We start from the raw sequence: 22,365 nt of genomic DNA, 5'->3' as shown, positions 1-22,365 counted from the left end.
GGAGGGGGAAGCCCTGCACCATCAAAACTGTGTATAGTGGGGATGGGGCGCTGCTGACCTCGACTCGGGACGTTGTGAGTCGGTGGGGAGAATACTTCGAAGACCTCCTAAATTCCACCGACACGCCTTCCCATGAGGAAGCAGAGTATGGGTTCTCTGAGGCGGGCTCTCCTATCTCTGGGTTTAGGTCACCGAGGTAGTTAAAAAGCTCCTCGGTGGCAGGGCCCCGGGGGTGGATGAGATTCGCCCGGAGTTCCTAAAGGCTCTGGAAGTTGTGGGGCTGTCCTGGTTGACACGCCTCTGCAACATCGCGTGGACATCGGGGACAGTGCCTCTGGATTGGCAGACTGGGGTGGTGGTCCCCCTTTTTAAGAAGGGGGACCGGAGGGTGTGTTCCAACTACAGGGGGATCACACTGCTCAGCCTCCCTGGTAAGGTCTATTCAGGGGTGCTGGAGAGGAGGGTCCGTCGGGAAGTCGAATCTCAGATTCAGGAGAAGCAGTGTGGTTTTCGTCCTGGCCGTGGAACAGTGGACCAGCTCTACACCCTCGGCAGGGTCCTCGAGGGTGCATGGGAGTTCGCCCAACCAGTCTACATGTGTTTTGTGGACTTGGAGTAGGCGTTCGACCGTGTCCCTCGGGGAGTCCTGTGGAGGTTGCTTCGGGAGTATGGGGTACCGAACCCCCTGATATGGGCTGTTCGGTCCCTGTACAACCGGCGTCAGAGTTTGGTCCGCATATCCGGCAGTAAGTCGGACTCGTTCCCGGTGAGGGTTGGACTCCGCCAAGGCTGCCCTTTGTCGCCGATTCTGTTCATAACTTTTATGGACAGAATGTCTAGGCGCAGCCACGGCGTAGAGGGGGTCCAGTTTGGTGGCCTCAGTATTGCATCTCTGCTTTTTGCTGATGATGTGGTTCTGTTGGCTTCATCAAGCCGTGAGCTCCAACTCTCACTGGAGCAGTTCACAGCCGAGTGTGAAGCGGCTGGGATGAGAATCAGCACCTCCAAATCTGAGACCATGGTCCTCAGTCGGAAAAGGGTGGCATGCCCTCTCCAGGTCGGGGATAAGATCCTGCCCCAAGTGGAGGAGTTCAAGTATCCTACATTTATTGTATTATTTTTATGTATTTAATATGACACTTTATTTAATGGCATTTTTATCTATTTCCCTGACATGTTTAATAATTGCATGACATTTATGTTTATTTAAGTAATTAATTACTTAATTAATTTATTTATTTTTTATGTATTTAATGTGGCGACACTGTGGACGACTAGTTACCACATCTGCCTCACAGTTCTGAAGACCGGGGGTTCAAATCCGGCCTCGCCTGTGTGGAGTTTGCATGTTCTCCCTGTGGCTACGTGGGTTTTCTCCGGGTACTCTGGTTTCCTCCCACGTCCCAAAGCCATGCATGGTATGTTAACTGAAGACTCTCAATTGCCCGTAGGTGTAAATGTGAGTGCGAATGGTTGTTTGTTTATACAGTGGGTACGGAAAGTATTCAGACCCCCTTACATTTTTCACTCTTTGTTATATTTCAGCCATTTGCTAATGTAATTTTTTGTGTTGTTGAAAATTACATTTTGGGTCATTTAGTGACCGTTGCGGTTATTTCATGACTTATTATTTTTTGCCTTGTGCGAGTGCGTGTGTGTGTTTCACAAACGTGAACCTTTGGGAAATCCCCGATGTGGCCAATCGTCGTTAGGACATTTCCGGGTCGTGTTAGACGATGACACTCGGGAATGTACACTGTGACACACGCACACATATACATCGTGTTAAACAAAAAGCAGTGGCACTTCCAGTTGCCATGAGTTACTCGGCATATCTGATGCGGGGCAACGACATGCCGGCATGAAGATAGATGTGTGTCTGTCGCGACTCAGCATTTCCTTTTTTCTCAAGCGACACTTCAACCTCTGCTTAACACACGCACACACAAGCACACAGGAAGTTATGTAAAATGTCATATGCCGTGCCCCGCCCACCGTCTACATGTGGGGTGCACTTTGCATGGTGCTCTTTGCAGTTATTTTTTGCGGTTCTTATAACTTGTGTTGCCTCTTTCGCTACCTTGTATGTGTCTCGTTTCTCATGCTCAGCACTTTTCTCAAACACATTGTATTATTAATTGTCGAACAAGTGTAAAAGTCAACCACAGGTGGATTTAAAAAAAATAATAATAATGTTGTAAAAATGTGTTGTCGTGTGGATTATGTTACGCTGTCAAATTTTCCGTCCAACTTTCTTTAGCAGGTTTTGTTTTACTATGCACTAGCACAGTAGTTTCTCTATAAACTGCAGGCTAAATTTACTTAACTAATGACCTCTACAGCAGTAACTCTTATGCAGATTATATTTTGGTGAAAAGTTTTCCTCCAGCTCCTCACATTCTTAGGCACCCTTTGCTCCACACTTTTGCTTTAAATTGTACCGGAATCATCAGCTTTACAGATGCCACGTCCACTCTGCAGGCATTAAAGTTAAATTTTATCAGGTATAGAAAATCCAAATCTTACATGAATAAAGACATACTTTTCCAAGATGAAGTTGTAAAATTATGATACAATGGTACCTTGATTTAGGAGTGCCCTACTTATGAGTTTTTCGAGTTTCTAGCCGTTCTACGGACAATTTCCTTGCTGTGAGTTGCAAGCAAAGATTTGACCTATTAGTGCGCTTCAAGCCATGTGCCACAAGATAGCAATGGTAAACCTCACAAAATCTTGCCACAATCAGTTGTGAAATTAGAATAGAAAGCCTTTGTCATTGTACGATGCAGATACACTAAAAAAATGGAATACAAAACTAATATTAAAAGTATATTAAACAAGACTAAATTACGCAGTACAGTACAAGACTACAGTAAGAATCATATTACAGCTTTTAACTCACTGACTGCTAGTCTTTCAAGACCAACAGAATGTTGTGTTCTATGACAATATACTGTAAGCACCAAACCTACCATCATAAAAAAAAAAAAAAAAAAGTTTGTTTCTAGCTTTTTCATTTCTTAGTAATCATCAGTGGAACATGGGTTGGTTTCACCAAAAACAATGGTTTGTAACCAAAATGCGGAGAACACCAGCTATGTGTGGAAAGAAACATCTCAAGCAGAATAGTGACTGACGTAAATATTTTTTGCTTTTGTGACACCGACACAACAAAAACAAGACTTTGAAATGGCATTTGATTGAAAAGTAATCATTTATTTTCAAATATACACCAAAGAATGTGCTGTGAGTGACACTGGCTCACCCTATGGCATGAGTTCGTGAGTGGCGTTTTTTCGTGAACTGCGTCATCTTTTCTCACAATTGGGACACACACTTTCTACTATAAACCGCAACACATACTCTGATAATACCGTCCATATACTATACATAATCTTTTTGAATGTGAGTACCCTAAACTTGACCGACTTAAGACGTGTTGGCATTTCTTTCCCTCATAATTTAGGTCACAAGCAGAGATTCACACCCTAATCTTTATCTTCTACTCAAAAGCTGTGCTGAGCTCAAATCCAAAACTATGCAATGTCGCCATCTACAGGGATATGTTATTTATTACAGTGGTTTACAAACATGAATCTTACAGACAAGCTGGGCAAGAGACCCTCTTCCACGCTTACCCATTAAAAAACGTACTTGACGAATATATACGTCGGTGGCAGTAAACTGTTGGATTCCAGTTGACCAATATAAACGTCCACAGTAGTGAATGATTTTATGCCACGTCTTGGCTGAATTCTGTGGGAAATGATTTTGCTGGATCGCTGTGTCGACGGAATTAGTGATGTGTTTGGATTATACAACCCCAATTCCAATGAAGTTGGGACGTTGTGTTAAACATAAATAAAAACAGAATTCAATGATTTGCAAATCATGTTCAACCTATATTTAATTGAATACACTACAAAGACAAAACATTTAATGTCCAAACTGAGAAACTTAATTGTTTTTAACAAATCATCATTAACTTCGAATTTTATGGCTGCAACACGTTCCAAAAAAGCTGGGACAGGTGGCAAAAAAAGACTGAAAAAGTTGAGGAATGCTCATCAAACACCTGTTTAGAACATCCCACAGATGAACAAGCTAATTGGGAACAGGTGGGTGCCATGATTGGGTAGAAAAGGAGCTTCCCTGAATTACTCAGTCATTCATAAGCAAAGATGGGGCGAGGTTCACCTCTTTGTGAACAAGTGTGTGAGAAAATAGTCAAACAGTTTAAGGACAATGTTCCTCAACGTCTCTTTAAACTGTACCGTAATCTCCAGTTTTACAGATGCCATGTCTTCAGTGGGTTCTGAATAAATGTCCAATCACAGAGGATCAAATGTGTGTGTAACGTCGTGATCTGGTGTGTAGTTCCTGTGCCTCAAGAACATCCGGACCTTCCTGGTAGTGTGTCAGGACAAGTTCCAGCTGAAGAAGAACGAACTGTTTGAAGCCTTTGACCTGTTCGACGTGCGCGATTTTGCCAAGGTAAGTTGCTCGCTAACTCGATGCCAAACACAAATACTCCCCTCACTGCTCCGAACAGGAAGTCGCGCCACCATGTGTCGAGTTGAAGTGTTTGAGGTATACTGTAGATCAGAGGTTTTTTTTTTTTTTAATTATTATTTAATGGCATTTTATGCATTACTTTAATTACATTGCAGTTATGTAATGACATTTTTATTAATTTAATGGCCTTTTGTACTATTTAATATCCATGGTTGTATGTATGTATCAATGTGTGTGTGTGTGTGTGTGTGTGTGTGTGTGTGTGTGTGTGTGTGTATATATATATATATATATATATATATATATAGTTATAACTTAGTTGTTAATGCTACTAGAGTGTCTTTTGAGCTTTAAATCTTTTTTGTGTGCATGTGTTTGTTGTGCGACAGGTCCTAAACACTTTGTCCATCCTGTCTCACTCACCCATTGCCGCACAAAGAGCATTTCAGTGAGTACTTTACATCCTTAGTGTGAGAAAAATCATATATATGCATGCAGTATATGTGTGTGTATATACAGAGAGAGAGAGAGAGAGAGATTCTACAGATTGCCTATTTGCTGATTATTTTTTCATTTTTTAAATAATAATATATTATATAGAGCGCTTTTAAACTTTATTCAAAGACGCTTTACAAATAAAATGTTTTGATAGAAGCAGAATTAGAATAAAAATAAAAAATACAGGACTAAAACATGTCAGATTTAGACATTAAAAGCATTTCAAAAGAGGTGGGTCTTCAGTTGGGATTTAAAGGTGGAGAGATCTGAACAGTCGCGTAGGAGTTTTGGGAGCAGATTCCTGAGGGTGGGAGCATAGATGGCAAAGTCTCTGCCCCCACACCCCCACCCCTCAGGTTCAATGCTTTCAAACCTTTTCCTAATTAAAAAATTTGTTTACATTATACTTTAGTTTTTTTCTCTTTTGGGTGGAACGAACGCCATCCATCCATGTTCTGAACCGCTCATCCTCATTAGGGTCGTTACGTTATATGTAATAATTCATCCATCTGTCCATTTTCCGTACTGCTTATCCTCACTAGGGTCGCAGGCGTGCTGGAGCCTCCCTCAGCTGACTCTGGGCGAGAGGCAGGGTAAACTCTGAACTGGTCGCCAACCAATCGCAGGGAAAACAACCCTGAAACACTTATTGTCAGCTTATCCCCGCTTACTCAAGAATTGTTTGGGTTTAAAAAAATTAAATGAAAATAATATGTACCGGTATATGCTTTTCAATGCAATTGTAATGGGCTTCAATTAGCCGCTGATTTTCATTATTCGCGGTCGGGCCCAGTCCCTATCCCCGCGAATAGCCGGTATCCACTGTATTGTATGAATGTTATTGATGCTGCCTTTCAGGCCTTTCCCTTTGGGAGGAGACATTTCTGATGATGACATCTACAACGGCCTGTCCGACAAGATAGAGTACGGAAACACTTGAAGACATTTGAGAAATCAGGTGCACATCTTTCTAAATGAATGTAATATGGACGGTGCTCTGTAGCGACACGGTAGATGAAGCAGACGATTTGTACGACTGTGTGGACGAGGAGGGGGCCGAAGGGGATGAAATCTATGAAGACTTGATGAGGACAGTTGAACCCGAAACTGTGAGTGTACTCGGCTGCCAAGCTACCTTGCCTACATCCCTCCGTAACTACCTACCAATCTACTTAATTTGCCTACAATCTGTACCAACTGTATTACTGACTGACGTCTTGCCTACCCACCTACTGTATCTACATACTCACCATGTACCTGCCTGCTCAGCTACTTATCACTTACATTGCCTACATACTCAATCATCTGTCTACCTAGCGGCTTGCCTGCTTACTTGCCTGGCCGCCTACCTGGCTATGTACCGACTTCGCTACGTAGTGACTTCTACCTACTAGTCTACCGTCTTACCTGCCTACCACCCTAGTAGCCTGTCCTGCACCGTCACTGTATATTTGTGTGTTGCAGAAGTGCGGAGTGGACAAGCGAGAGTGTTGCCTTCAGGAGATCAAACAGACGGAAGGAAAATACTCGGATACTCTGGAATCTATTTTACAGGTGTGAGGCATCTACACTCGCACACACACACACACACACACACACACACAGAAGCTGTGGTTCTCATTCATTTTTGTCATCTTCAACAGCACTTCAAGAAACCTCTGGGAAAGTTCCTCGAGGCTCAGGACATAGAGAGCATCTTTGTCAACATACAGGTACACATAGGTAGTGGTGGGAAGTAACCAAGTACAAATAAAAAAATTTCCAGGTGTCAGTTTTTATGTTTCTGACAACATTTTACTTTGACTCCTTTCTGTACTTTCTTGTCCTTACTTTGTCAAAATAGGCTCTCTCCATGAATGATTTGTGACTAATGAGTTGCTTTATTGACTTTTCTACTTTAAGTACATGTCAAGTCTATATTTTTTTTACTTAACGAAAGGAGTTGAATTGGTACTTCTAATTTTACAAATGTTTCTGTCCTTCTCTTTAAATATAGTGTGATTACTTTTTCCACCTCCGCGCACAGGTGTTTAAATGTGGATTAGCACTGTGTACATTATCTGCGTGTATAGGATTTGGCCAGCGTACATCGAGAATTTTTGGACGAGATCCAGAGCTCGGTGGGGAACGGAGCCAAGAATTTTCACCATGTGTTTGTCAACTACAAGCAGAGGCTTCTGCTCTACGGCCGCTACTGCAGTCAAGTGGAAACGGCGACCAAGCATCTGGACAAGCTGGCGAGTACGAGGGAGGACGTCAGGATGAAGCTGGAGGTCCACAATTCCACACACAAAAACCTTCGGTGTAATTCTTTTGGCCTTCAGCTAAAGAACCCTGTTGATTTTGTCGTCTCGCAGGAGTGTTCCAAGAGAGCAAACAGCGGCAGATTCTCTCTCAGGGATCTGCTTATGGTGCCCATGCAGAGGGTCCTTAAATACCCCCTGCTATTACAGGTGGGTTTTATATACAGTATACAATCAGCCCCTGTTCACTGTGGGAGTCATTTTCCAAACTGGCCTGTCATAGGTGAAAATCTGCAATATAGAGAGCCCATGTAAAAATAAAACATTTGTTTTATGGTTTAAGTTTTAAAGTACACATCCCACACAGATTGATTTTTTTTTTTTATTGATTTTGTTCTTTTTAAGAACAAAATCAATAATAACAAAAAAAATTGTTTATTGTTCGCTTGCAGGACATCGCCAGAGTTTCAACAAACAAACAAATAATAATAATAAATACCTGTGCTTGGGGATGGAACCATTGTTTAGAAAAAATAACAAAATAAATCTGTTAAAATATATATATATATATATATATATATATATACACACACACACACACACACACCTGTGTGATTGTGGCTATAGCCAATTAAAAAAATAAAATAAACATAAAATAAATAGAAAATTATGATCAAAAAAATACCGGTGTACTTGTATACAAAGCCTTAGTTTAAAAATAATAATAATAACAATACAAAATCTAATTCAAAAGAAGAAACTAAAAAATACCTGTGTGCTTGTGGCTATACCCAATGTTTAAAAAAAACATACAAATAATAATGATAAATACCTGTGTGCTTGTGGACATGGCCAGAGCTAATATAATAATAATAAAAATTCTAATGACAAAAAATGTATTTAATTTTAAAAAATAAATTAAAAATACTTGTATGTGTGTTTTTGTTTATTGATTAATTTATTTATTTATTTAATAGTCCCATTAATTAACTCTGTGTAATCTAATCCAATTGAAGTTGTTAAAATGTTTTCCTGAGTTTTGTTTGTGCCTCCAGGAGCTGGTGAAACACACCACCGACCCGTCAGACAAGGAAAACCTGCGCACGGCTCTCGATGCCATGCGAGTGAGTTTGTGCTTATGTATTTGTTTTTGTGTGGAGGGTTAGGTTTGAAATGCCAGGTTTTTGTGGCATAAGAAAAGGTAGCTAAAATAAATAATTTAAAAACTTTTTTCCAGCATTAATGTGACCTATAAATTAAAAAACTCATTTAAAAAAAAAAAAAAAAAAAAGAAATATTTTATACAGGGAAGTAACAAGGAAACAACTGATATAATGTCGCACAAGTGTACAAACCTTCTTATAACTGGGGTTTGTTCAAAATTAACCAGTCACATGCAAACTCATGTTAAATGGGAATTAGCACACGAGTCACCATTTAAAGTGTTTCTGAGTAACTCCAAGTAAAGCAAAGCTGTTCTAGTAGGCTTTTCCTGATAGAACAGGGGTGTGTAGACTTTTTATATCTGTTTTTTGTGCCTTATTAATGTCTTTTGGCTTGTTAGGACTTGGCACAGTGTGTCAACGAGGTGAAGCGAGACAACGAGATTCTCAGGCAGATCACCAGCTTCCAGTTGTCTATCGAGAACATGGTGAGGTCATGTGACTGGCCGTCCATCTCATTTTCGTCACGGGCCACATCATAGTCATGGTTTCCCTCAAATGGCCGTAGATGACGAAAACTGTATTTAAAAAAAATGTCTTCAAATATGTTTACAGTGTGTTTAAATAAGTATGTGTGTGTATATGTAAATCATTTTCAATGTGATTAAAAGGTCTGGGTATTTTAAGGCTGTTTTTTGTCATTATTATTACGCATTTTCTATAAATTTACAGTCGCAGTCCTTGGCCCTCTTTGGCCGGCCCAAAATGGACGGAGAGCTGAAGATCAGCAGCACAGAAAAGAAGTCCAAACAGGAAAGGTGAGGTTTTTTTCTTTTCATTTCTCAGATATTGGTTTTTTTTTTTTTTTAAATCATGCATGCAATATTGTTTGATGTCCCCCGCAGATACGCTTTCCTCTTTGACAAGGCCTTGTTTGTGTGCAAGAAGAAGAGCAGCGAGACCTTCGAGTTGAAGGAGATCATCGAGCTCCAGCACTACCAAGTCCGAGACGAAACAGCGGGGGGGAAGGACAAAAGGAAGGTGCGTTCCTTTCCTTGTTTTCCCTCCTCCGATTTGGTGGCATAGAAATGCTAAAAGTGGAGACCCTAACGCAGGTTTATGTGTCCTCAGTGGTCCTACCTGTTCCTCCTCCTGGACTCCTACGGGAAGTGCGGCTACGACTTATTCTTCAAAACACGAGAACTGAAGAAGAAATGGCTAGAACAGTTTGAGATGGCTCAGTAAGTTCGAAATGGAATTGGTACCAATCGGAAAAGTGAAATTTTTTTTACTGTATCTGAGTTTTGAGTTTTAGGGTGACTTATCAAACTTTGCCCACATGCAATGATGAAAACTTAAATGTTTTTACCATTTAACGCTGTCCAGCTGTCTAGTATATGTGGTTCAAATCTGGAACAAAATCTGTAAGACAAGTTTGTCTTTTAAGGATTAGTTGACTTCCTATTTCTTTTCAGGCATGACTTCTTAAGGCTTAATTTGTGGATCTATTTATTATATACATTGCCTAACAAATTACATGTTGCAAAGTGAAACTAGCTCTGGGCTCAGAATATTCTTTGTAGGACAAATGTCTCTTTGAAGGAAATGTGAAAAATCAACCTAAAATGCTGTGATGACAGACTTCCTGTGTCTTTTCGATCATGGCTTTTTTTGTGGATCTAATCTTGATAGTCATGCCTACCAAATTTCATGATGCTAACTGGAACTGGCTTTAGGGTCTGAATTTATGTCTTTTCGGGCATGGCTTCTACCAAATTTCATGTCGTTAAATGTCTGGACAGGTCCAACCTGTGCCCCGAGAACGCAGCAGCGAACAACCACGATTTCCAGATGCACAACTTTGAGGAGACGGCGTGTTGCATGGCGTGCTCCATGATGCTGAGGTACAAACGTGGGTCCGTCTGGACTGTGTGGTTCCCAGTCACTCTTCTCCATTCTCCTTTTTTCCACCCCCACAGAGGGATTTTCTTCCAGGGCTACCGCTGCACGCGCTGCAAAATAGCCGCCCACAAAGAGTGCTTGGGCATATTGCCGACTTGCGGACGCAGCTCAGGTCAGTCGCCTCCAGTTAAAGCGTTCCCTCTGCTATTTCAACTTTCCACATTGAAATGAATGGGAATGCCATTAATCCATTCTAGCACCCTGAAAAACACTATCAGAAATGTTTGTAACGTTTTTTTTTTGGAAAGAAAGTTGACATAAGATGGTGCCAAAGCAATTACTTTACATTAAACAGGGGCTTTGGCTGTAGCACAAAAACAGCAAATAGGTTAGTTTTCCTGCAAATAACAGAGGATAGGTTCCAAAATAAAATGTCAGCGAGTAGGTGAATTCACAAATAAGGAATCAAGATTACTATCCATTAATTTGTACCATTAACATTGATGAACCTCTGCCATTTTTAGACCACCCAGGCACTGCAAGAAAGGTGAGTCTCACATCATTATGATGTTAAATTTTCAATGTTCATAATATGCTGTAATAAAAATCTTTTTTCTTTTCTGCTGCTCGTAGAATAGGACACACAGGTCCCCAGGGAAGACCGGCATTGGTAAGAAACATGGGATCAAATCTGACTGGAAATGGTATGATTGTCCAACATGCCCTTGCCTTCCTATACAATACCTTTTTTTTTTTTTTATAGTTTTTATTTTGTTACAGATTTGTTTTAATATATGTTTGGACTGGGGGAGAAACTAATTTAAATGAGTGGAAATATTCTGTGAAGAAAAAATATATATATTTCTTATGAACCCCCACAGCAATTGTGCAAACGATTGACTTTCTGCATTCATAACATAATTTACAGCAACCACATAAAATTTTGTATTTGTATATTTTTATTATTTAATTGCAATTTTTATTATATATTGTTCAAATTTGCCCGTGTGGAGTTTGCATGTTCTCCCTGTGCCTGTGTGGGTTTTCTCCGGGTACTCCGGTTTCCTCCCACATCCCAAAAACATCCGTGGTAGGTTGACTGAAGACTCTAAATTGCCTGTAGGTGTGAATGGTTGTATATTTCTATGTGCCTTGCGATTGGCTGGCGACCGGTTCAGGGTGTACCCCGCCTCCCGCCCGAAGATAGCTGGGATAGGCTCCAGCAGCCCGCGACCCTTGTGAGGATAAGCGGTAAAGAAAATGGATGGATGGATGCATGTACATTTTGCTTATTTTGTTATGTACATCATGGTTTTATTATTATTAGCAGAACATTAGTGATTTTTCAAAATAAAATATATTATCATTTGGAATTTAATTTATTTAGATTAGTTTATTAATATCAGTCAATATTTTCATTTATCTATATACAGTATGCTTCAATGTTGCAGAATGTTATTTAAAATTTTAAACTATATATTTTAAATAATCAGTGAATTTGAATAAAAATTTAATACAAAAATAAATAAAAAATATTATTTCACCATTTCTTAGTTGAAAAAATAAAGAAATTAATTGAAAAATTATTTTTAGTAGAAATAGATTCAAAAGATAAAATTTGTGTGTGGAATTGTGGACCTTTATAATGTATAATTTCATGATCTGTAATGATCAGGGTTTCCCAAGGTGGAGGCGCGCCAGGAGTACTTCGGCCTGCCGCCGCCGCCCGCCAGCTTTGGGCATCCGCTGTACCTCTCTAAGGGTGACGTAGTGGAACTGACGCGGGTGGAGGTGGACTTATCGTGGTGGGAAGTAAGTAAGTGTGAGGGGTCGTGTCGTCACAGTGGCCTGTTGCCGAGCCTCATTTCCTGTGGTTGATGTCGACGACGCCCCCACTTCAAGCATGCCACTACTTTTCCTTTTATTTTCATTGAATTACCAAACAAAGTACGTTTTATTTGAGATATTGGAATTATTACATGGCGGCACGGTGAACGACTGCTTAGCACATCTTCCTCACAGTTCTGAGGACCCGGGTTCAAATCTGGCCTTGCCTGTGTGGAGTTTGCCTGTTCTTCCAGTGCCTGCGTGTGTTTTCTCCGGGCACTCCGGTTTCCTCCCACATCCCAAAACCATGCATGAGGACTCTAAAATTGTCTGAAGGTGTGAATGTGAGCCTGAATGGTTGTTTGTTTATATGTGCACTGCAATTGGCTGGCGACCAGTTCAAGGTGTAGCCCAAATCTCGCCCAGAGTCAGCTGGGATAGGCTCTGGCATGCCCACCACCCTAGTGAGGATAAGCAATATGGAAAATGGATGAATGATGACATATAACGTCATGAAGAAATTATTAATAGTCAGGCAGCTTGTACAATTTAATTAAAATAAATCTTTTTGAGGTGGAGTCAGCTGGGATAGGCTCTAGCATGCCCACCACTTGTGCTGTAAGATATGATTTGGAATTATTTGGCAATGTTTTTACATTTTCTTTATTATGGGTTTATAGTTTTGTTTTTCCATTTTATCCATAGAGCAGATAAATGATTTGAGTAAATCCATCCATCCATTTTCCGAGCCCCTTTTCCTCACTAGGGTCGCGGGCGTGCTGGAGCCTATCCCAGCTATCTTCGGGCAGTAGGCGGGGTACACCCTGAACTGGTTGCCAGCCAATCGCAGGGTACATTTAAACAAACAACCATTCGCACACACATTCACACCTACGGCCAATTTAGAGTCTTCAATTAACCTACCATGCATGTTTTTGGGATGTGGGAAGAAACCGGAATGCCCGGAGAAAACTCACGCAGGCACAGGGAGAACAGGCAAACTCCGGGGCCGGGATTTGAACCTCAGAACTGTGTGGCAGGCGCTCTAATCAGTCGGCCACCGTTCCGCCGATTTGATTAAATGTAATTTTGAAATAATATAATTTAAAAAATAATAAAGTTAAAGTAATAATTCATTTTACAGTAATTAATGAACAACAATTAATATTACTTTATTGGCAAACTCGATGTGCTTTACATGATTAAATGCATTTCAAAACAAAGACAAAAAACAGATGATAAACATTTAAAACAAAGAGAAAAAAATAAAATAAAGTAAAATTACAATTAAAACAGCGTACACTGCAAGAAATATTTAAAAGTGGAAATGCTCCAAAAAGCATGCGAAAAAAAACTGGATTTAAAAACATTCACATTTGGGGCTGACGTCACTTCTGTTGGCAACTTATTCCATTTGTGTGCAAGCATAATTGCTAAATGTTGCTTCACCATGTTTGCTTTGGACTTTGTGCTCCACTATTTGACCTGAGCCTTACTAACACCAATCCTCTTTTCTTTCTTGCCAAAAACAATTGTCTCAGTTTTGTTGTGGTTTAATTGAAGACAATTTGGGATTATCCAGTTATTTATCTGTTTTAGACAGTGACACAACGCCTCAATTGAACTGTAGTCATCTGGAGACACTGCTTGATATAACTGTGTGTCATCTGCATAGCTATGATAGTCAAAATTAAAGTTCTGAAGAATTTGACCCAAGGGTAGCATATACAGGCTGAACAGGGGGGTCCAAGAACTGACCCTTGAGGGGACCCCATAGGTCATTGCCATTCGATGAAATTGAACACTTCCAATGGTTACAAAATAACTCCTTTCCTCCAGGTAGGACGTGGACCATTTAACGACTGTTCCATTTAGTCCTACCCACATTTCCAACCTGTTCAGCAGTATATTATGGTGTAGCGTATCAAAAGCCGCACTGAGATCCAACAAGACCAGAATTGCACAGCCTAAACATTTTTTTGCATAATTTTTTTTTTTTTCATTAAATTGGTACAGCAATTATTTCATTTTATTTAATTGTTAATGTTTCAAGTAACTAAAATGATTGAATCATTAGTTGAGTGTTTTGTCATAGTGAAACCTGCTCTGGGACCTGGGTATCAAAATGATACAACCAAAATAATCAGTCATCTGTTCCATGTCCCTCAGGGCAGAAACTTGACTGGAGGACAGGTGGGCTGGTTCCCCTGCAGCAGAGTTATACCCTTCTCACGTGTGAGTATAATCCACCCGGCAACACGATACAGTAAAATGTCTATACCAGTACAGCCATAGATTGTGCTGTAAGAAGTGACTACATACAGTAAATGTCAGGAAAAGCCTATGAGAACATCTGAACTTTATTTGGGAATATATATAGGCATTTTAAATGGTTGCATGTGTGTGTTAACCCCATTTAACGGGAGTTTGAATATGATTGGTTAATTCTAGACACCACCACATCCGCAGTCATTAGAGGGTGTGCACACTTGTGCAGCCACATTATCTCAGTTTATTTTTACTCTACCTCAAAAAGATTAGTTTTAATTAAATTGTGCAAGTTATAGTTCACATTAATGGTGGAAAAAGCTTTGAAATTATGTATCTTGGTCTCATTTTTGTTATCACAAAAACCTGGCATTTGAACAGGGGTGTGCAGACTTTTTATAGCCACTGTATGTCATAAAAATATTAATTTAGACTTATTTATGTGAGAACATTTTGCATATAATGTCAGTGTGAACTCACCTATCCCCACAGAGGCCCACCCCGGACCTGTCTGCTTTCAGCTGGTGAGTAGAACACCAAGTGTGTTTTATTTTTATTATACATAGAACATACTGTATTATATTCATTCATCTTCCGTTCCGCTTATCTTCACTAGGGTCGCGGGCGTGCTGCAGCCTATTCCAGCTATATACTGTATTATATTTTCAGATAATTATAATCTTAGCAATGGATTTTTTTATTATGAAATATTAAATGTTAAGAATTATATGTATTTTTTACATATGTATTTTATATTTTATTAATTTTGTTATTACTTTTTGATTGAACTAATTTAGATTTTTTATTATCAGTGTTTTTGTCTGCATATCTACTAACTTCAGTAAAAAAAAAAAAAACTTCAATTTTAAATTTTAAGTTAATTCATTTTATTTTTATTTTTATAACGGAATTAATTATGCTTGAATTATAAATACAAGAAAATCTTTTAAATCATATAATCTATTTCAATTTAATTCATTTATATTATTTCTTATCAGTCTATAATTAGTTTCTAAGTTATTTTGTTAAATAATTGCAATTACTTTAAATTTAATTGAAATTATTTGATAGAATTTTATTTAATGTAGATTTGTAGTCTTTTTTTACATATCTGCATACAGTGGAGCCTTGAGATATGAGTTAGACTCGTTCTGTGACCACGCTCGTTACTCAAAACACACTATCAAATCATCTTACACAATCGAAATAAACGGAAATTCCAGCACTTACAATTTTTTTTCTGTTTGTTTTTCATCAGAAAAGTACCACTCTACAGGTACTCTGTCCTTGAGTATTTCTTTAATTTTACAACAGAGAGCAAAATCAGCTCAATTTGTTTTAATGTCATTTTTGTCTTGTGACGATTCGAAAAAGACATTGACCTTTTAAAAAAATATATTTTTTTAAATTTTATTTTAGGAACTACAAGTACTAAGAACTAAACATTTCTTGAGCTTTTAGGTGTGAAATGTGGCTATAATTGGTCCCACTACTTTTCATAAAGCAGATGTTGTCACTGGTGTTGGCTAAAGAAGTAGTTGTGATTGTCCATGTTTGAAGGTTTGCGGGGAACATGGACCGACACGCCGCCAAGAACCTGCTCGTGTCCCGCTCTGAAGGAACCTACCTGGTCCGGCAGAAGGACGGCGGAGAATTTGCCATCAGCATTAAGTAAGATTCACCGCAGCAGGTGGTGCCTTCAGGGACACAATGAAATTGCAGATTTGTCTCTCAAAACAACTTTGTGATCGAGCCAAACGTCCTCAGTTTGTGGTGATATCTATTTACATTACACATCTATATATCTAGCATTTAAATAAATTCTTCATTTAAATATACATCATCTATCTATATCAACACGCGATGTTGCAGAGGCGTGTCAACCAGGACAGCCCCACAACATCCAGAGCCTTTAGGAACTCCGGGCAAATCTCATCCAGCCCCAGGGCCTTGCCACCGAGGTGGCTTCAACCCCAGAGATCGGAGAGCCCGCCTCAGAGAACCCAGACTCTGCTTCCTCATGGGAAGGCGTGTCGGTGGAGTTGAGGAGGTCTTCGAAGTATTCTCCCCACCGACTCACAATGTCCCGAGTCGAGGTCAGCAGCGCCCCATCCCCACTATACACAGTTTTGATGGTGCAGGGCTTCCCCCTCCTGAGACGCCGGATGGTGGACCATAATTTCCTCGAAGCCGTCCGGAAGTCTTTCTCCGTGGCCTCACCGAACTCCTCCCATGCCCGGGTTTTTGCTTCAGTGACCACCAAAGCTGCATTCCGCTTGGCCAGCCGGTACCCATCAGCTGCCTCAGGAGTCCCTCAGCCCAAAAAGGCCCGATAAGACTCCTTCTTCAGCTTGACGCCATCCCTCACTGCTGGTGTCCACCAACAGGTTCGGGCATTGCCGCCACGACAGGCACCGACCACCTTACGGCCACAGCTCCGGTCGGCCGCCTAAGCAATGGAGGCGCGGAACATGGTCCACTTGGACTCGATGTCCCACGCCTCCCCCGGAACATGAGCAAAGTTCTGTCGGAGGTGGGAGTTGAAACTCCTTCCGACAGGGGATTCTGCCAGACGTTCCCAGCAGACCCTCACGATACGATTGGGCCTGCCAGGTCGGACCGGCATCTTCCCCCACCATCGGAGCCAACTCACCACCAGATGGTGATCAGTTGACAGCTCCGCCACCTCTCTTCACCCAACTCTCAAAGACATGCAGACGCAAGTCCGATAAAAACACGACCACAAAGTCGATCATCGAACTGTGACCTACGGTGTCCTGGTGCCAAGTGCACATGTGGACACCCTTATGCTTGAACATGGTGTTTGTTATGGACAATCCGTGATGAGCACAGAAGTCCAATAACAGAACACTGCTCGGAATCTGATCGGGGAGGGGGGGCGTTCCTCCCAATCACTTCCTTCCAGGTCTCACTGTCATTGCCCACGTGAGCATTGAAGTTCCCCAGCAGAACAATGGAGTCCCCAGCGGGAGCGCTCTCCAGCACCCCCTCTAAGGACTCCAAAAAGGGTGGGTACACCAGGCGCTCGCCTTTAAGCCCCACCTCCAGGCCTGGCTCCAGAGGGGGGCCCCGGTGACCCGCGTCCGGGCAAGGGAAAACGTTTTCCTGAATTATTTGTCATCATATGGGTTTTTGGAGCTGTGCTTTGTCTGGTCCCTCACCGAAGACCCATGATGTCGTCTCTTGTCCTCATTTGTTGGGGGGCGGGGAGTGAGCCATTTTAAAATTTTGTAAAAATGTCATTGAAAGTATATACTGTGTTTGTTCTACTATGGCAGGTTCAGCATGGACATCAAACATATTAAAATCACCTCCTATGATGGCTTATTCCGCATCAATGAGAAGAAGGCCTTCAAGGGTTTGGTGGTAAGTCTCACATGCCAACATTAACAGGGAGGAGACCTAATATGTCATGCTATTACGATTTAAAACAGTTCCCATGGGTCTTTGTAACATATCTGTGGCATGCTTTCATCAAAATAGCCCACGGATCAATAACAACGACATCAAGGGCCCACTCAACAACACAGGAATAAGGAATAACACAGGAATAGGCAAATAATTAAAGCTTTACATGGTTGTTTAATTTCACACTTAATGGCCAGGCAGATACTCCAGACACACTATGTACACGAGACATTGAAAAATACATTTTCCTTACTATCTCCCCATTAACCCTCCTTGAGCCGTCACCTTATCATGGTGGAGGGGTTTGTGTGTCCCAATGATCCTAGGAGCTAAGTTGTCTGGGGCTTTATGCCCTGGCAGGGTCACCCTTGACAAACAGGTCCGAGGTGAGGGACCAGACAAAGCACGGCTCAAAGACCCCTTATGATGACGACAAACGATGGACTTGGTTTTCCCTTGCCCGGACGCGGGTCACCTCTGGAGCCAGGCCTGGAGGTGGGGGCTCCCGGCCGAGCGCCTGGTGGGCGGGCCTGCTCCCATGGGGCCCGGCCAGGCACACCCCGAAAGGCTAACGTGGGTCCCCCTTCCCATGGGCTCACAACCTGTGGGAGGGGTCATAGGGGTCGGGTGCAGTGTGAGTTGGGCGGTGGCCGAAGGCATGGACCTTGGCGATCCGATCCCCGGCTACAGAAGCTGGCTCTAGGGACGTGGAAAGTCACCTCTCTGGCAGGGAAGGAGCCCGAGCTGGTGTGTGAGGTCGAGAAGTTCCGACTAGTTATAGTCGGACTCGCCTCCATACACAGCTTGGGCTCTGGTTCCAGTCCTCTCGAGAGGGGTTGGACTCTCTTCCACTATGGAGTTGCCCACGGTGAGAGGCGCCGAGCAGGTGTGGGTATATTTATTGCTCGGTACGTTGGGGTTCACTCCGGTGGACGAGAGGGTAGCCTCCCTCCACCTTCGGGTGGGGTGACGGGTCCTGACTGTTGTTTGTGCCTATTCACCTAAACAACAGTTCAGAGTACCCACCCTTTTTGGAGTCCTTGGAGGGGGTGCTGGAGAGCCCTCCCGTCTCCTGGGAACGTCTGTCAGAATCCCCTGTCAGAAGGAGTTTAAACTCCCACCTCCGACAGAACTTTGCTCATGTTCCGGGATGGCGGGGGACATCGAGTCCGAGTGGACCATCTTCCGCGCCTCCATTGCTGAGGCGGCCGACCGGAGCTGTGGCCGTAAGGTAGTCAGTGCCTGTCGTGGCGGCAATACCCGAACCCGTTGCTGGACACCAATGGTGAGGGATGCCGTCAAGCTGAAGAAGGAGTCCTATCGGGCTTTTTTGGCTGGTGGGACTCCTGAGGCAGCTGATGGGTACCGGCTGGACAAACAGAATGCAGCTTTGGTGGTCGCTGAATCAAAAACTCAGGTATGGGAGGAGTTCGGTGAGGCCATGGAGAAAGACTTCCGGACGGCTTTGAGGAAATTCTGGTCCACCATCCGGCGTCTCAGGAGAGGAAAGTAGTGCACCACCAACACTGTGTATAGTGGGGATGGGGCGCTGCTGACCCCGACTCAAGACGTTGTGAGTCGGTGGGGAGAATACTACACAGACCTCCTCAATGCCACCGACACGCCTTCCCATGAAGAAGCAGAGTCTGGGTTCTCTGAGGCGGGCTCTCATATCTCTGGGGTTGAGGTCACCGAGGTGGTTACAAAGCTCCTTGGTGGCAAGGCCCCGGGGGTGGATGAGATTCGCCCAGAGTTCCTAAAGGCTCTGGATGTTGTGGGGCTATCCTGGTTGACACGCCTCTCCAAAACGCGTGGACATCGGGGACAGTGCCTCTGGATTGTCAGACTGGGGTGGTGGTCCCCCTTTTTAAGAAGGGGGACTGGAGGGTCTGTTCCAACTACAGGGGGAATCACACTCCTCAGCCTCCCTGGTAAGGTCTATTCAGGGGTGCTGGAGAGGAGGGTCCGTCGGGAAGTCGAATCTCAGATTCAGGAGGAGCAGTGTGGTTTTCGTCCTGGCCGTGGAACAGTGGACCAGCTCTTCACCCTCGGCAAGGTCCTCGAGGGTGCATGGGAGTTCGCCCAACCAGTCTACATGTGTTTTGTGGACTTGGAGAAGGCATTCGACCGTGTCCCTACGGGAGTCCTGTTGGGGGTGCTTTGGGAGTATGGGGTACCGAACCCCCTGATATGGGTTGTTCGGTCCCGTCAGTCAGAGTTTGGTCCGTATATCCGGCAGTAAGTCGGACTCGTTCCCGGTGAGGGTTGGACTCCGCCAAGGCTGCCCTTCGTCACCGATTCTGTTCATAACTTTTCTGAACAGAATTTCAAGGCGCAGCCGAGACGTAAAGGGGGTCCGGTTTGGTGGCCTCAGTATTGCATCTCTGGTTTTTGCAGATGATGTGGTTCTCTTGGCTTCATCGAGCCATGATCTACACCTCTCACTGGAGCAGTTAGCAGCCGAGTGTGAAGCGGCTGGGATGAGAATCAGCACCTCCAAATCTGAGACCATGGTCCTCAGTCGGAAAAGGGTGGCATGCCCTCTCCAGGTCGGGGATGAGATCCTGCTCCAAGTGGAGGAGCTCAAGTATCTTGGGGTCTTATTCACGAGTGAGAGAAGAATGGAACGGGAGATCGACAGGCGGATCGGTGTAGCGTATGCAGTGATGCGGACGTTGTATCTGTCCATTGTGGTGAAGAAGGAGCTAAGCCGAAAGGCGAACCTCTCAATTTACCGGTCGATCTACGTTCCTACCCTCACCTATGGTCACGAGCTGTGGGTCGTGACCGAAAGAACAAGATCCCGGATACAAACGGCCGAAATGAGTTTCCTCCGCAGGGTGTCCGGGCTCTCCCTCAGCGATAGGGTGAGAAGCTCGGTCATCCGGGAGGATCTACAGTCCCTGCTCCTCCACATCGAGAGGAGCCATATGAGGTGGCTGGGGCATCTGATTCGGATGCCTCCCGGACGCCTCCCTGGTGAGGCCATGTCCCACCGGGAGGAGACCCCGGGGAAGACCCAGGACACGCTGGAGAGACTGTCTTTCGGCTGGCCTGGGATCCCCCCGGAAGAGCTGGATGAAGTGGCTGGGGAGAGGGAAGTCTGGGTGTCCCTGCTAAAGCTAGTGCCCCCGCGACCAGACCTCGGATAAGCGGTAGAAAATGGATGGATGGATGGATCTCCCCATTAATACAAATGATTAACTTGTGTGTATGTATTCTTGTAGGAGATGATTGAGTTCTATCAGCAGAACTCCCTGAAGGAGTGTGTCAAGGACGTGGACACCACACTGCACATGCCGTACAAGCAAGCTGAGCAGAGCAACGACCACAAGCCCCGTGCCGTGCCCAAAGGTTTGTGCTTCTGTACACGCAAAAAGGGGAACATGCTTTTTGGGTGTTGCGTCATCAAAATAAGACTATATCTGTAAAGCTCTCATCCAGGGGCTTTTGTATGATGTATGACTCGATGTTGTTTGTTTCACATTCATGTTTGACCTTGTTGCAAAAGGGCTCCTCGTAATTATTATTTTTTTGAATTCATTTAATTTTTTTAGATATTTTGGCGCAAAACAAAGGGCAAAATGATTTTATTTATTTATTTATTTATTTTTAAAGTAAAATACATTGCATTTTCATATAACGTTGAAATGATAAAATGGAAAGCTCTCATTAAGGTCTTTGATTTGAGGTACAACTTAACGTGGTTTATCGCACCTCGATTTTTTACCCTTTTTAATCACAATGTGGATGTTCTGAACGTCGCCCGACAGGAGGCGGCTTGCGAAACTTCGGCATGGCGAGGGCCAGGTACAATTTCTCAGCCCGCGACCGCTCTGAGCTGTCTCTGCACGAAGGAGACACCATCAGGATCCTATCCAGGAAAGGCCACAGTGGCTGGTGGAAAGGAGAAGTGTATGGCAAGGTGAGTGAAGAAAAAAAAAATAATCGTACACGCTATCACGCTTTCAGACTCACAGTTGTTGTCGCCTAGGTGGGCTTCTTCCCTTCCAATTACGTGGAGGAGGATTACTCTGACTACAGCTGACCTGCAGGCCAGGACTTCACAGTGTCAGATCATGTGTGCGAAAAAGTAGTGCACGTCATCTCATCATGTGAATAAATTGGGTTTGATAACCATGAAAGCCTTGTGGGGGTTTATGTTGTTTTTTGGTCATTGCATCGTCCTACAATGTCAGAATGGCTAAACAATAACATATCTGGGTTGTCCTTATCAGGGCCTTTAATTTGAGGTGTAACTCGATGTGGCAAGTTGCACAAATGGTATCCCAGTAGATACGATATGAGATCTTATTTGGTCATCTGTAATAGAACTTATTATTTTATTGTTTAGGTGTAGATGATTTCTTTAATGGCAATTCTCACTGACTTGTTCGCGCCACAATGTTGTGTGCATCCATTCTTACATTCCAAGAGAGCTGTGTTAGTTATTTGTTCCTCTGTAATAGTCCTTTTATTTTATTGTTTACTTGTCGACGGTTTCTAGACTTTGACGTGGT

General features: G+C 43.0%; 1 protein-coding gene across 7 annotated transcripts in view; it reads left to right on the top strand.

Moving 5' to 3' along the window:
* Nucleotides 1-21,990, top strand: part of LOC133403679 (proto-oncogene vav-like) — a 28,059-nt gene extending 6,069 nt beyond the window's left edge. For 2 of the 7 annotated variants that reach the window (XM_061678801.1, XM_061678800.1), the window contains exons 4-27: nt 4,378-4,494; nt 4,905-4,963; nt 5,872-5,937; nt 6,017-6,122; nt 6,478-6,567; nt 6,657-6,725; nt 7,086-7,286; nt 7,371-7,466; nt 8,312-8,380; nt 8,821-8,907; nt 9,152-9,237; nt 9,325-9,460; nt 9,551-9,660; nt 10,222-10,323; nt 10,399-10,493; nt 10,846-10,868; nt 10,955-10,991; nt 11,997-12,133; nt 14,318-14,383; nt 14,909-14,940; nt 15,977-16,087; nt 17,716-17,803; nt 21,073-21,199; nt 21,619-21,990. In XM_061678801.1, coding sequence (XP_061534785.1) covers nt 4,378-4,494; nt 4,905-4,963; nt 5,872-5,937; nt 6,017-6,122; nt 6,478-6,567; nt 6,657-6,725; nt 7,086-7,286; nt 7,371-7,466; nt 8,312-8,380; nt 8,821-8,907; nt 9,152-9,237; nt 9,325-9,460; nt 9,551-9,660; nt 10,222-10,323; nt 10,399-10,493; nt 10,846-10,868; nt 10,955-10,991; nt 11,997-12,133; nt 14,318-14,383; nt 14,909-14,940; nt 15,977-16,087; nt 17,716-17,803; nt 21,073-21,199; nt 21,619-21,839 — 2,331 coding nt within the window. In that variant the 3' untranslated portion in view covers nt 21,840-21,990. Of the gene's footprint in view, nt 1-4,377; nt 4,495-4,904; nt 4,964-5,871; nt 5,938-6,016; nt 6,123-6,477; nt 6,568-6,656; nt 6,726-7,085; nt 7,287-7,370; nt 7,467-8,311; nt 8,381-8,820; nt 8,908-9,151; nt 9,238-9,324; nt 9,461-9,550; nt 9,661-10,221; nt 10,324-10,398; nt 10,494-10,845; nt 10,869-10,954; nt 10,992-11,996; nt 12,134-14,317; nt 14,384-14,908; nt 14,941-15,976; nt 16,088-17,715; nt 17,804-21,072; nt 21,200-21,618 lie in introns of those variants that run through there. The other 5 variants (XM_061678807.1, XM_061678803.1, XM_061678802.1 and 2 more) reach the window with 5 other exon arrangements.
* The last annotated feature ends 375 nt before the right edge of the window (nt 21,991-22,365 follow it).

The sequence above is a fragment of the Phycodurus eques genome, chromosome 6 (assembly GCF_024500275.1).
Source record: "Phycodurus eques isolate BA_2022a chromosome 6, UOR_Pequ_1.1, whole genome shotgun sequence".
NCBI lineage: Eukaryota > Metazoa > Chordata > Actinopteri > Syngnathiformes > Syngnathidae > Phycodurus > Phycodurus eques.
The sequence above is the reverse complement of the archived record's forward strand: the minus strand, read 5'-3'. Positions and strand labels throughout refer to the sequence as shown.